We start from the raw sequence: 13,003 nt of genomic DNA on the forward strand, positions 1-13,003 counted from the left end.
CATTGCGTGGCCACCCCACCTTTCCTGTTTCGCGCTAGATGGCAGAGCCATCAAACGCCTGATTGCATACTGTACCGCAATGACGGTGCTGGCGAATAAAGCCGCCTGAGTGCATACTGTACCGCAATGTCGTGTCCGCCGCCCCACCTTTCCTTCTACGCGCTAGATGGCAGAACTATCAAACACCTGATTGCATACTGTACCGCAATGTCGCTTCTGGCGGTTATAGCCGCCTGAGTGCATACTGTACGGCAATGCCGTGTTGAAAGTTGGTTTGCTACTCCTAAATAAAAACACAGATTAGGGTGGATAGTGACGGAGAATGAGCGGCAGAGGATTTAGAAGCATTGAGACACATTATTAAGTAAGACTACATGCCAACTTTCAGCGCAATCGGCCCAGTAGTTACCGAGATATTGCAATTGTTGCAAAACCAACACCTCTTCGTTTTGCACGTGGCACGTGCATAAGTGGTCACCCACGTACATTGGGCATAGTCAAATACTTGGTAGAAAGAATGAAGCTACCCTACACAAATTACCGCATGTAAATCGGTCAAGTGGTTGCTGAGATATAAGCCTCGCAAAAGCGTCACCACGGCCGGCCGGCCTAGAATACAGGTTTACGCGATAACTGTACAGATTCGAGATATATGTTTGAGGGGATTATTAGTTTGGCCGTTAAAACTTGTATGTTCATGCCAGTAGGGTTAAGTTTGTTTACTTACTTCATTTAGCTGTATGGTAGGCATGTAGGTACATGCGCTTTTCGAGGAGCGCTGCAGATCCGAAAGTTTGCTCGCTTCGCTCGCACTTTGCTCGCTTCGCTCGCTTGATAATAAATTTATTTTATTTAGCGGTAAAACCTGTACCGAATACCTGTACCTGCGCCTATACCTGATTCTTATCGCAAACCTGTATTCTTAATATCCACAGAGTTCAAAGTTTAATGATCTCCCGAGCTGGCTCTCATCGTTTTCACTCAGTTATTTAAGCAAACAACTGAGCCTAAAGCACGTGCTCTCTGCTCGGCGCCGGCCTCGGCCAGCCTGGGGCAGAGATTCACGCGCTGACGCCGCACCCCTGGTCCGATTGCGCCCATCTTTTGATACGATGGTCCGCCCCACCCAAAGTTTGTGGTCACCAAATTTCACGTCGCTACGCGGCGCCGTTCCGGCGCAAGAAGACACATGAGGCTGACAGACGCAGAGACAACTTGAAATTTATTAAGTAAGCCTAAGCCTTTTCGAGGAGCGCTGCAGATCCGAAAGTTTGCTCGCTTCGCTCGCACTTTGCTCGCTTCGCTCGCTTGATAATAAATTTATTTTATTTAGCGGTAAAACCTGTACCGAATACCTGTACCTGCGTAAGTAATTTATTATTTGTTTATTATGTAGGTATATGCGCTTTTCGAGGAGCGCTGCAGATCCGAAAGTTCGCAGGTTGTTTGAAGTAGATCCGCAGGTTGTTTGAAGTAGACAAACACTATTCGTTAGAATTGTGTTTTTCTATTGAAAAACAACCGGAGCGGTCGTTCTCCGGGCTATGTTTTGCAAGTCTGGCCGCGAATCAGACAGGGACTTTCATCAGACAGACAGACACTTTCGGATCTGCAGCGCTCCTCGAAAAGGCTTAGGCTTACTTAATAAATTTCAAGTTGTCTCTGCGTCTGTCAGCCGTATGTGTCTTCTTGCGCCGGCACGGCGCCGCGCAGCGACGGGAAATTTGGTGACCACAATCTTTGGGTGGGGCGGACCATCGTATCAAAAGATGGGCGCAATCGGACCAGGGGTGCGGCGTCAGCGCGTGAATCTCTGCCCCAGGCTGGCCGAGGCCGGCGCCGAGCAGAGAGCACGCGCTCTAAGCTCATTTTCTTCGCTTGCCAAACTGAGTGAAAACGATGAGAGCCAGCTCGGGAAGTCAACTCTGTGGATTTAAAGAATACAGGTTTTCGATTAGCATCAGGTATAGGCGCAGGTACAGGTATTAGGTTCAGGTTTCACCAGTAAATAAAATAAATTTATTACCGAGGAAGCGAAGCGAGCAAAGTGCGAGCGAAGCGAGCAAACTTTCGGATCTGCAGCGCTCCTCGAAAAGCGCATATACCTACATGCCTACCATACAGCTAAATGAAGTAAGTAAACAAACTTAACCCTACTGGCATAAACATACAAGTTTTAACAACCAAACTAATAATCCCCTTAAACATATATCTCGAATCTATACAGTTATCGCGTAAACCTGTATTCTAGGCCGGCCGGCCGTGGTCACGCTTTTGCGAGGCTTATATCTCAGCAACCACTTGACCGATTTACATGCGGTGATTTTTGTAGGGTAGCTTCATTCTTTCTACCAAGTATTGGACTATTCCCGATGTACGTGGGTACACTTATGCACGTGCCACGTGCAAAACGAAGAGGTGTTGGTTTTGCAACAATTGCAATATCTCGGTAACTACTGGGCCGATTGCGCTGAAAGTTGGCGTGTAGTCTTACTTAATAATGTGTCTCAATGCTTCTAAATCCTCTGCAGCTTATTCTCCGTCACTATCCACCCTAATCTGTGTTTTCATTTAAGAGTAGCGAACCAACTTTCAACACGGCATTGCCGTACAGTATGCACTCAGGCGGCTATAACCGCCAGAAGCGACATTGCGGTACAGTATGCAATCAGGCGTTTGATAGTTGTGCCACCTAGCGCGTAAAAGGAAAGGTTGGGCGGCGGACACGACATTGCGGTACAGTATGCACTCAGGCGGCTTTATTCGCCAGCACCGTCATTGCGGTACAGTATGCAATCAGGCGTTTGATGGCTCTGCCATCTAGCGCGAAACAGGAAAGTTGGGGTGGCCACGCAATGGATAGTAGCCGGTTCACGACGGCCATCTGGTAAGTACAAATTTGGTGCAGGTTTCGTGCGATTAGGTTCAGTGTGGTTCTTAGCAGCTATCAGCTACGGTTACATTAATTGCTTATAGCTATTCCTGCTTTTTCATAGTATCAGACATTATTATCGATCAACCTTTTTACTGGTGGTGGGGGGGGGGGGGCATCGGCCCCCACCTGTAGTATTTTTGCTGTCGATGGAAAATCGCCTTAGGGGTTCGAAATTTGGCGACTTTTCCCTAGATAGAGGCGTATCCAGGATCAGTTTCTCGGGGGTAAATCTGGTCACACTTAAAACAAGAATAATTTCCAAACAAACGTGTCCATCTGTATGTGTGCATATGCCCTAGAGACAGTATTGCGGTACAGTGTGCATTCAGGCGGTGATACGGCAGACGCGGCACTGCGGTACAGCGTCCATTCAGGCGCTTGACGCTCCTGCCATTTAGCGAGTAAAAAGGAATGTTTGGGCGGCTATGCGAGCCGCACTTATTGGGTAGGTATGCGCACTCGATTACCTACCTGGCAATCTTCAAGAGAACAACCTTTCACCATTTACAGCATTAATAATATCCATGATATTGAACACGCGAATGTGATAGAATACAATTAGAGTAGTTTACAGTGCTCATGTCAAGAACGTAGGTATGTTATGTTACGACTTACTGGTGGTTATATGAATGCACTAGAGTAAGGTGGGAATAGAGCCTATGAGTAGGGTATGGGTAGGGTGTAGGTAGGGTATAGGTAGGGTAGGACATGTATATGGGTAGAATAGCGCTTTTTTGCGGCGTTCCCGATTGGCGGCGGGCAGGTGGGCGATGCGGACGATTTTCATTTTTGTGGCGTTTGCGGCGGGCGGCGGGCGGGCGTGCGATGCGAGCGGTTTTTATTTTTTGCGGCGTTTGCGGTTGGCGGCGGTCGGGCGGGCGGTTTTCATTTTTTTGCGGCGTTTGTAGTTGGCGGCGGGCGGGCGTACGATGCGGGCGGTTTATTTTTTTGCGGCGTTTGTGGTTGGTGGCGGGCGGGCGTGCGATGCGGGCGGTTTTTATTTTTTGCGGCGTTTGCGGTTGGCGGCGGGCGGGCGGGCGCACGATGCGGGCGGTTTTCATTTTTTTCGAGGCGCTTGCGGTTGGTGGCGGTCGGGCGGGCGGTTTTTATTTTTTGCGGCGTTTGTGGTTGGCGGCGGGCGGGCGTGCGATGCGGGCGGTTTTTATTTTTTGCGGCGTTTGTGGTTGGCGGCGGGCGGGCGTGCGATGCGGGCGGTTTTTATTTTTTTGCGGCGTTTGTGGTTGGCGGTGGGCGGGCGCGCGATGTGGGCGTTTTTTTTGCGGCGTTTGCGGTGTTGTTTGCGGTTGGAGGCGGTCGTTTTTATTTTTGCGGCGTTTGCAGTTGGCGACGGGCGGGCGTGTTTTTTTTTTTAATAATTCAATGTCCAAACCTTTGGATTCGTAGTGCTCCTCGAAAAGCCATCCCTACCTACTATACAATTAAGAGAAGTAACTACCAAACACAACCCTACTTATATAAACATACAAACTTTGACAACCAAACTAATGGCCCCATCAACAGTATCTATCCAAACGTACAGTTATCGCGTAAACCTGTATTCTAGTCTTACTTAATAAATTTCAAGTTGTCTCTGCGTCCGTCAGCCGTATGTGTCTTCTTGCGCCGGCACGGCGCCGCGTAGCGATGTGAAATTTACTGGGCACAAACTTTGGGTGGGGCGGACCATCGTATCAAAAGATGGGCGCAATCGGACCAGGGGTGCGGCGTCAGCGCGTGCATCTCTGCCCCAGGCTGGCCGAGGCCGGCACCGAGCAGAGAGCACGTGCTTTAGGCTCAGTTGTTCGCTTAAAAAACTGAGTGAAAACGATAAAAGCCAGCTCGGGAAGTCAACTCTGTGGATTTAAAGAATACAGGTTTTCAATTAGGATCAGGTATAGGCGCAGGTACAGGTATTTGGTACAGGTTTTACCGGTAAATGAAATAAATTTATTATCAAGCGAGCGAAGCGAGCAAAGTGCGAGCGAAGCGAGCAAACTTTCGGATCTGCAGCGCTCCTCGAAAAGCGCATATACCTACATGCCTACCATACAGCTAAATGAAGTAAGTAAACAAACGTAACCCTACTGGCATAAACATACAAGTATTAACAACCAAACTAATAATCCCCTTAAACATATATATCGAATCTATACAGTTGTAGCGTAAACCTGTATTCTAGGCCGGCCGGCCGTGGTCACGCTTTTGCGAGGCTTATATCTCAGCAACCACTTGACCGATTTACATGCGGTAATTTTTGCAGGGTAGCTTCATTCTTTCTACCAAGTATTGGACTATTCCCGATGTACGTGGGTGACCACTTATGCACGTGCCACGTGCAAAACGAAGAGGTGTTGGTTTTGCAACAATTGCAATATCTCGGTAACTACTGGGCAGATTGCGCTGAAAGGTGGCATGTAGTCTTACTTAATAATGTGTCTCAATGCTTCTAAATCCTCTGCCGCTTATTCTTCGTCACTATATCCACCTTAATCTGTGTTTTAATTTAAGAGTAGCGAACCAACTTTCAACACGGCATTGCCGTACAGTATGCACTCAGGCGGCTATAACCGCCTGAAGCGACATTGCGGTACAGTATGCAATCAGGCGTTTGATGGCTCTGCCATCTAGCGCGCAAAAGGTAAGGTGGGGCGGCGGACACGACATTGCGGTACAGTATGCACTCAGGCGGCTTTATTCGCCAGCACCGTCATTGCGGTACAGTATGCAATCAGGCGGTGATACGGCAGACGTGGCGCTGCGGCACAGCGTCCATTCAGGCGCTTGATGCTCCTGCCATCTAGCGAGTAAAAAGGAATGTTTGGGCGGCTATGCGAGGCGCACTTATTGGGTAGGTATGCGCACTCGATTCCCTACCTGGCAATCTTCAAGAGAACAACCTTTCACCATTTAAAGCATTAATAATATCCATGATATTGAAGAAACGCATGTGATAAAATACAATTAGAGTAGTTTACAGTGCTCAGGTTAAGAACGTAGGCATGTTATGTTACGACTTACTGGTGGTTATAGGAATGCACTAGAGTAAGGTGGGCATAGAGCCTATGAGTAGGGTATGGGTAGGGTGTAGGTAGGGTATAGGTAGGGTAGGATATGTATATGGGTAGAATAGCGCTTTTTTGCGGCGTTCCCGATTGGCGGCGGGCGGGCGGGCGATGCGGGCGATTTTCATTTTTTTTTGTGGCGTTTGCGGTTGGCGGCGGGCGGGCGGGCGCACGATGCGGGCGGTTTTCATTTTTCGAGGCGTTTGCGGTTGGCGGCGGGCGGGCGGGCGGTTTTCATTTTTGCGGCGTTTGTGGTTGGCGGCGGGCGGGCGTGCGATGCGGGCGGTTTTTATTTTTTGCGGCGTTTGTGGTTGGCGGCGGGCGGGCGAGCGATTTTTATTTTTTGCGGCGTTTGCGGTTGGCGGCGGGCGGGCGCGCGATGCGGGCGGTTTTTATTTTTTGCGGCGTTTGCGGTGTTGTTTGCGGTTGGAGGGGGTCGTTTTTACTTTTGCGGCGTTTGCGGTTGGCGGCGGTCGGGCGGGCGGTTTTTATTTTTTTTTTGCGGCGTTTGTGGTTGGCGGCAGGCGGGCGTGCGATGCGGGCGGTTTTTATTTTTTGCGGCGTTTGTGGTTGGCGGCGGGCGGGCGAGCGATTTTTATTTTTTGCGGCGTTTGCGGTTGGCGGCGGGCGGGCGCGCAATGCGGGTGTTTTTTGCGGCGTTTGCGGTGTTGTTTGCGGTTGGAGGCGGTCGTTTTTATTTTTGCGGCGTTTGCGGTTGGCGGCGGGCGGGCTGTTTTTTTTTTTTAATAATTAAATGTCCAAACCTTTGGATTTGTAGTGCTCCTCGAAAAGCCATCCCTACCTACTATACAATTAAGAGAAGTAACTACCAAACACAGCCCTACTTATATAAACATACAAGCTTTGACAACCAAACTAATGGCCCCATCAACCATATCTATCCGAACGTACAGTTATCCCGTAAACCTGTATTCTAGTCTTGACTAATTCGAAAGTTATTCGAGAAAAACTCTCTCCATATCTAGCGCCGCCATTTTGACTTTTTCGACCCCTGTGACGTCATCTTTGACCTGACCTGAAAATGACCTCAGTAAAAATTGTAGATCTTGGCCGTGCATATCCGATGCCGTTTACCGCTTGTCGCTATCTTGCTTCGTTCTCGAGATCTCAGGGGGGGGCGGTCATCCGCCCCCCCCCCCCCGTCGGTGCGAAGTTGGCGCAGACCCCCGTCGGTGCGCGGGTTAAAGCGCTGAAATTTATGAAAAACGAATGTTTATAATCTGAATAAAATATATATCCCTGAGCTCAGAATTGATCAACGCACACAATGCTGTCAAAATTTTTGGGCCAAAGTCAATAATTAAGTCATTATGAACCCCAAACACAAGTCAGTAATAATCAACAACAACTTGCTCTTTAGTTAGACTTTTTGAGAAATGTTATTTCGAGCCGCTAAAGATGAGCATGTCATGGCAAACAACTAGTCAATTGCCTGCCATGCCCTATTGACGATTATTGCCTATTACTGCTACTTTTCGAGATATCGTCTGCTTAGTCACCTGATATAGCTGCTATGCCACCCTACCGCGGTAGGGTGGCATAGCAGCTATATCAGGTGACTTAACAGACGATATCCCGAAAAGTAGCAGTATAATAGGCGATAATCGTCAATAGGGCATGGCAGACAATTGACTAGTTGTTTGCATGACATGCTCATCTTTAGCGGCTCGAAATAACATTTCTCAAAAAGTCTAACTAAAGAGCAAGTTGTTGTTGATTATCACTGACTTGTATTTGGGGGTTCATAATGACTTAATTATTGACTTTGGCCCAAAAATTTTGACAGCATTGTGTGCGTTGATCAATTCTGAGCTCAGGGACATATATTTTATTCAGATTATAAACAATCGTTTTTCATAAATTTCGGCGCTTTAAAGAGCGCCGGGCCGTCAGTAGAGCGGCGAGGTGACAATTGCCCCTACATCATATGGTTTACTGGCGCATATCTCGAAAACTAGCAGGGAAAAGCAGCAAAGCACCTATATGGAACGAAAGATGAGTAATCAGAGGCTAGTATAAGATGTTCATAATTAGCCGCTCGAAATAACGTTTTTATAAAAGTCTACTTAAAAATTTAGATATGATTTTTATTATAGTCTTGCAGCTGCTTGCAAAAAGCTAGCTTATCTTGCAGAAAAGCGATGCAATATGTAAGAATGTTGTTGGTACAGTGAACAACAGTGCCCTGAACTAGTCTGACAGAAAATTGCGTTCAAAACGACAACTGGTCAACTAATAAATATCAACTAAAGATTGGCATTAAAATCGGCGAATGTGGTGGCCACTAGCGGGTCTAAATAGTCTTGTGTTTGGTGACAACAGGGCTGGTAAAAAGCGCCGATTCGCTGATAATATCGGAGCCAGAACAATAGCTGTACAAGCGATTTAGGGAGCCAGAAATAAGCGTTTCGACGCAAGTATGCATGTGCAGGATAACTCCTAAGTTTTGTTTCATATTTTCATTTTATTTCTACGACAAACCTCAAAATACAAGATGCCTAAGCAGTTAAGCACAAATATTGAATTAGTAACATCATTCAATTTCCCAATGAGGTCTTATGCGCAATGTTTGTCTACAAAGTACAAAGCTGGTAGCCTATTCAGAATAGCTGTAAATGCTTACCGCGAACAGCGTCAGCATTCATCACCGAAGAGCCATCAGTCGATTTCCAGCTTTAACACTACGGAGAATAGGGCTCCGTAACTTTTATCAGTTGATGAGGACCTAGTGTTGAGGGAACGGGGAGCCACAGAGCCTTCTACCATTGGCGGTTCACTGTATTACCGACTACTTTAGAACACAAATAATGATATTCAAGTGGACTTTTCATTGTCTCGTGCAGGGTTGCGGCACGGGCAAACCAAAACTGGTGAAACTGTACATTTCATGGTATGTTGTTTGTTGTTCGGTTGGATTTGAAGTTGCTCCTCTTCTGAATAGTAGGTACATCTCATAGCAATATCATAGACCACCTACCTCAATATTTTAAGCTGATCAAGCAGTGGAGCTGGACATAAATATGGCGCTTGTTTTTATTTTGAAGATGCATGCGGATACCTAACTCAAGTGGCTAACGATGCTCATTTATTTGCCAACCAACCCAGTATGGTTAGCATATTTGTTACCTACTAAATCAAATTAGATTTTGAATATCAAGATATGTTCCTCTTCTGCATGTTTTTCTTTTTGGTACGTCATACTCGAAATATGCTTATATAAGCAATCCTGATTTATATTTCAGGCATTTCGTAACTAAAATTAATATTAGACTTTCACTTATAATGCCTTTGTGTTTCAGTTCTCAGCTTAAGACATCATCAATTCAATCATGTGTATCTCAGATGACACATACAATGACCAGCCTGCGGAAGATCTATGCTAGTGGGCGATATGATGAAATTTCCTCTGTTGGTGAGTCAGTAATATATTTTTTTTTTGTCAACAACATTCATTGCCTTACTTGCATTTGTCCCTTACATTTCTTTCACCAACCAGCATAAACAAAAGTAGAAGAAATTATATACCTACATTCTTTTGCTGTGTTTGACACCAGCCGATGTCCCAAAATCAGGATACATCAGTGAGCTATCAGTAAAACTAAAATAGTTACTGATGATGTTTAAGGTGTTCCTGAAAAAGGACGTTGTTCACCGCGCTTTCAAGCCTTTTCTGTTACGAGTGTTAGGAGCCACTTTTCATGGCCAAAAATTTGGTCAGAGCCACCAAAACCATTTTTACCAGCCCTGGGTGACAACTGACCACCTCAATTTCGACCTTAGGGCAAAAATGGCATCAGAATCGTATGCTTTGATCAATTTGGGATCGAATGATACATATTTTGTTCATAGTGTGGAAAGTCACTCTTGGGGGTATTTCTAGCGCTTTTCCGGTCCGCCGGCCCAGCGTGCGCCGCGCCCGCCGGACACCCCTCACCGCCCCACCCCCTGCGGTGCGCCTCGTTACCTCTCTCCGCCCCCTCTCGGTCACGTGACCGATCGGCCGGTCGGCCGCTCGCTGCGTGTGACCACGTCTTGGGGCGCGAGCCGGCCGGCCGGTCGGTGGCGGCGGCGGCGGCGGCAGCGACTGCGGTCTCTAATTTCAGACACCTCCGGCGCGCAGACTGACCACGCTAATGCTCGCCTAGGCGACAGTGACGCGTCGATTTCGCCACAGTGCGGCGTCAACCGGCGCGGCGGCGGCTAACAAGGCCGCGTCACAAAAAGTCGGCCCGTGTTGGCTTTACGTCGCAGGGAAGCAGGTGGCGGCGGCAAAAACAGCCACGGAGGAGATGGGATCCGATTGGAGGGCCGACAAGTTGGCCGCGAGTTGCGGAGCGCAGCGGGAGAGCCGGCTCTGACCACCTGCCCGGGTATCGCCGCGCTAACAATCACAGAGACAATCATCGGCCGGGTCGGGTTTCGTGGCGGCAGACCGTGGCCGTAGTTTCATCGTAGTTTGACTTACGTATAAGAACGGAATGTCCAATGTCGGTGCTTTTTGTCGGTATTCAAGGTCATGATGGAATATGAGACGATTTAATAAGGTCATCACAAATTAGTGTAACGTGTGGTGAAAACCGCACTTTGAAATCTATTCAACTGTTCCGTAACTCTCTTACTTTATAGGTTGTTTTAAAAATATTTATGCATATAAAACACGATCTCAGGGCCAGTTGGTATAAAAGAGATCAATGCTAGTACTGCAAGGACTCCCATGGAAGAATTATGTTGAAGATAGTTCATCGATTTTTATCTGCTTTTCTCAAGCTGCATATATGTGTATAGCAGCGGTAGGCATGTCGCTCCCACAATCCTGCTCCAGGAAGATAACATCCCGTTCAGTAAGAAATGCTTGTGATCCAATCCTATCATAATACGCAGCTGAGCACGAGGCAAAGAACAGTATGATGCATGTGCAACACATACGCAGTCAAGAAGTTTGCTAGAATAAACAGGTTACTTATAAACAACTGGTGAAGTTTCTGTTGCTGAGAACTTACCGAGTACTGCATGCGCTGAGAAAGCACAGCTCAGCCAATGTTGTGCGGCGATGCAGTGCAGTGTCAAGTGTGAGCTTTATACGCATGTGAGTGTGTGAAAAATGTATGCCAAGTTCTCAAATAGGCACCAAGTCGTGCTGACTACACTGTTTCATGTAGATGCTAAAATGCATCACCTACCACTTGTAGGTAATTTTTACTCTGTACTGCCATGCTCGTGGATTCATTTGATTTCTATATCTGAAGGAATAATCGTCAAAGTGGGTGAAGTTTATGCATGGTGTATTATACGCGATTCCCCATCACAGCTCAATCAAGTCATATATCAATAATTCAACCAATTAAATAGAATAATGCATGCTTTTACCTCCGCACTACTTTTCTTACAGTTTTCCTATTTCATAGTCGGGAGCATCTCCCTGATGAGTTTGAAGAGCGGCAGAGGGCCCTCGCCGCAGACATTCTCCCAGTCATCTTGCGCCATGTCAAACACCATCGCTCCGGCCAGGTCCAGCGCTCGCACCAGGGTCGCCTTGGCGATGATGCTGCGCGCGTTCTCGAAGCTGACCCACTCGGCACCGCTGTAGGCGTACGGCACGAGCCCGAACGAGTCCCAAACTTCGGTACCGTTGTTCTGAAGCAGGCGACACACGTCTGCCAGAGACGCATAGCCGTCTTCCCACGGGCCAATGGCAGGGGCGTAAAGACCGTGCCTGTCAGGGTTCAGCAGCTTCCAGTCGCGCCCGTAGGTTGGCAGACCCATGAGCAGTTTCTCACGAGGCATGCCGCGCTGCAGCCACAGGTTCATGGAGTAGTTGCAGTTCAGCTCGGCGAAGTAGCCGACATCTGCCGGCGAGGGGTACAGTGGCGAGTTGTGCCCCGTGGCCGGCGTCAGCGTCTGAAAGAAGTGGTAGTCGTACGTCATCACGCTGGCGAAGTCGACGGCTGCAGCGACGCGCGGCACCTCGTACGACACGTCCACAATGGTGGTGGGAGCTCCGACGGCCACCGACAGCAGGCGGGGGCGCGACATCGCCTTCAGCACCGCCTGCAGCGTCTCCAGCAGCAGCGAAAAGTCACGCCGCTCGTGCAGGGGCCGCTCGAACGCCGGGAACTCCCAGTCCAGGTCCAGACCGTCCAGGTTGTTGTCCTCCATGAGCTGAGCAGCAGACTGTGCGAACGTCTCTCGACTGTCGTTACTCGCTGCGATCCCGGCGAACTGGTTGGGAGATCCTCCGACGGTCAGACAGACACGCAGGTCCGGGTTCTCCTCCTCCCGCTTCTTGACCAGCTGCGCCAGGAGTGGTACGTCCGACTCGCCAACAAAGAGCTTGCCGTCATCGCCTATATGACCAAAGAACACGAGCAGATGCGTGCACAGGTCGGCCTCGACCAGGTCGTACGGTACCGTGCGCGAGATGTAACAAGCGCGCATCCAACTGCGCGACACGGTCGGCAGCCGCACATCCTTGGGAAGCTTGTTGTCGAACACTCCGGGGGCAGCTAGCACAGGAAGGAGTGTCGTCACTGCTACCAGCACCAGCAGTTTCAGCGTCAGCGGAGACGGTGAGGAGATGGGGGCCATGGCGGAGCACAGCTGCGGCCGACGCAGCGCACGGACGACTGAGAGTCAGCGACCGGGCCGAGATCGGGGACGAGGCTCGAGAGGAAGTGGTTTATCAGTGGCCGCCGAGATCGCTCAGCGCGGGTCACGGCCGCCTTTTCAAGTGCGCGAACATAAACCATGGTCTGTTGTCTCCTAGTTGAGTGGGAAGGGACGGACAGCAACGCTGTATTCGTCGCAGCAGCTGCGCAGGCACGGATGAACAAAGTTGTCCGGTGACACATCACCCCACCGCATGTTTGCAGCCTGTCCGTGTTATTGTGTTTATATTAGTCGTCTCGCCGTGGGTGGTCGCCCGTGATTGCAGACTGTGGGAATTGTCAGCGCGCCTGTCGACCCTAACACAGAGATGATTAGTTTA

At 48.8% G+C, this 13,003-nt stretch overlaps 1 protein-coding gene across 1 annotated transcript; it reads right to left on the bottom strand.

Moving 5' to 3' along the window:
- Positions 1-11,269: 11,269 nt before the first annotated feature.
- On the bottom strand, positions 11,270-12,652 carry LOC122374452 (acidic mammalian chitinase-like). The gene has a single exon (XM_043353226.1). The coding sequence runs from the start codon at positions 12,601-12,603 to the stop codon at positions 11,413-11,415; it is 1,191 nt and encodes a 396-aa protein (XP_043209161.1). The 5' UTR covers positions 12,604-12,652; the 3' UTR covers positions 11,270-11,412.
- Between the last annotated feature and the right edge of the window lie 351 nt (positions 12,653-13,003).

This window comes from Amphibalanus amphitrite, unplaced genomic scaffold (assembly GCF_019059575.1).
Source record: "Amphibalanus amphitrite isolate SeventyFive unplaced genomic scaffold, NRLGWU_Aamphi_draft 001659F_arrow, whole genome shotgun sequence".
Taxonomy (NCBI): domain Eukaryota; kingdom Metazoa; phylum Arthropoda; class Thecostraca; order Balanomorpha; family Balanidae; genus Amphibalanus; species Amphibalanus amphitrite.

Excerpts from the sequence above, each read along its gene's own strand:
- LOC122374452 (XM_043353226.1), bottom strand. The coding sequence starts at position 12,603 with ATGGCCCCCATCTCCTCACCGTCTCCGCTGACGCTGAAACTGCTGGTG.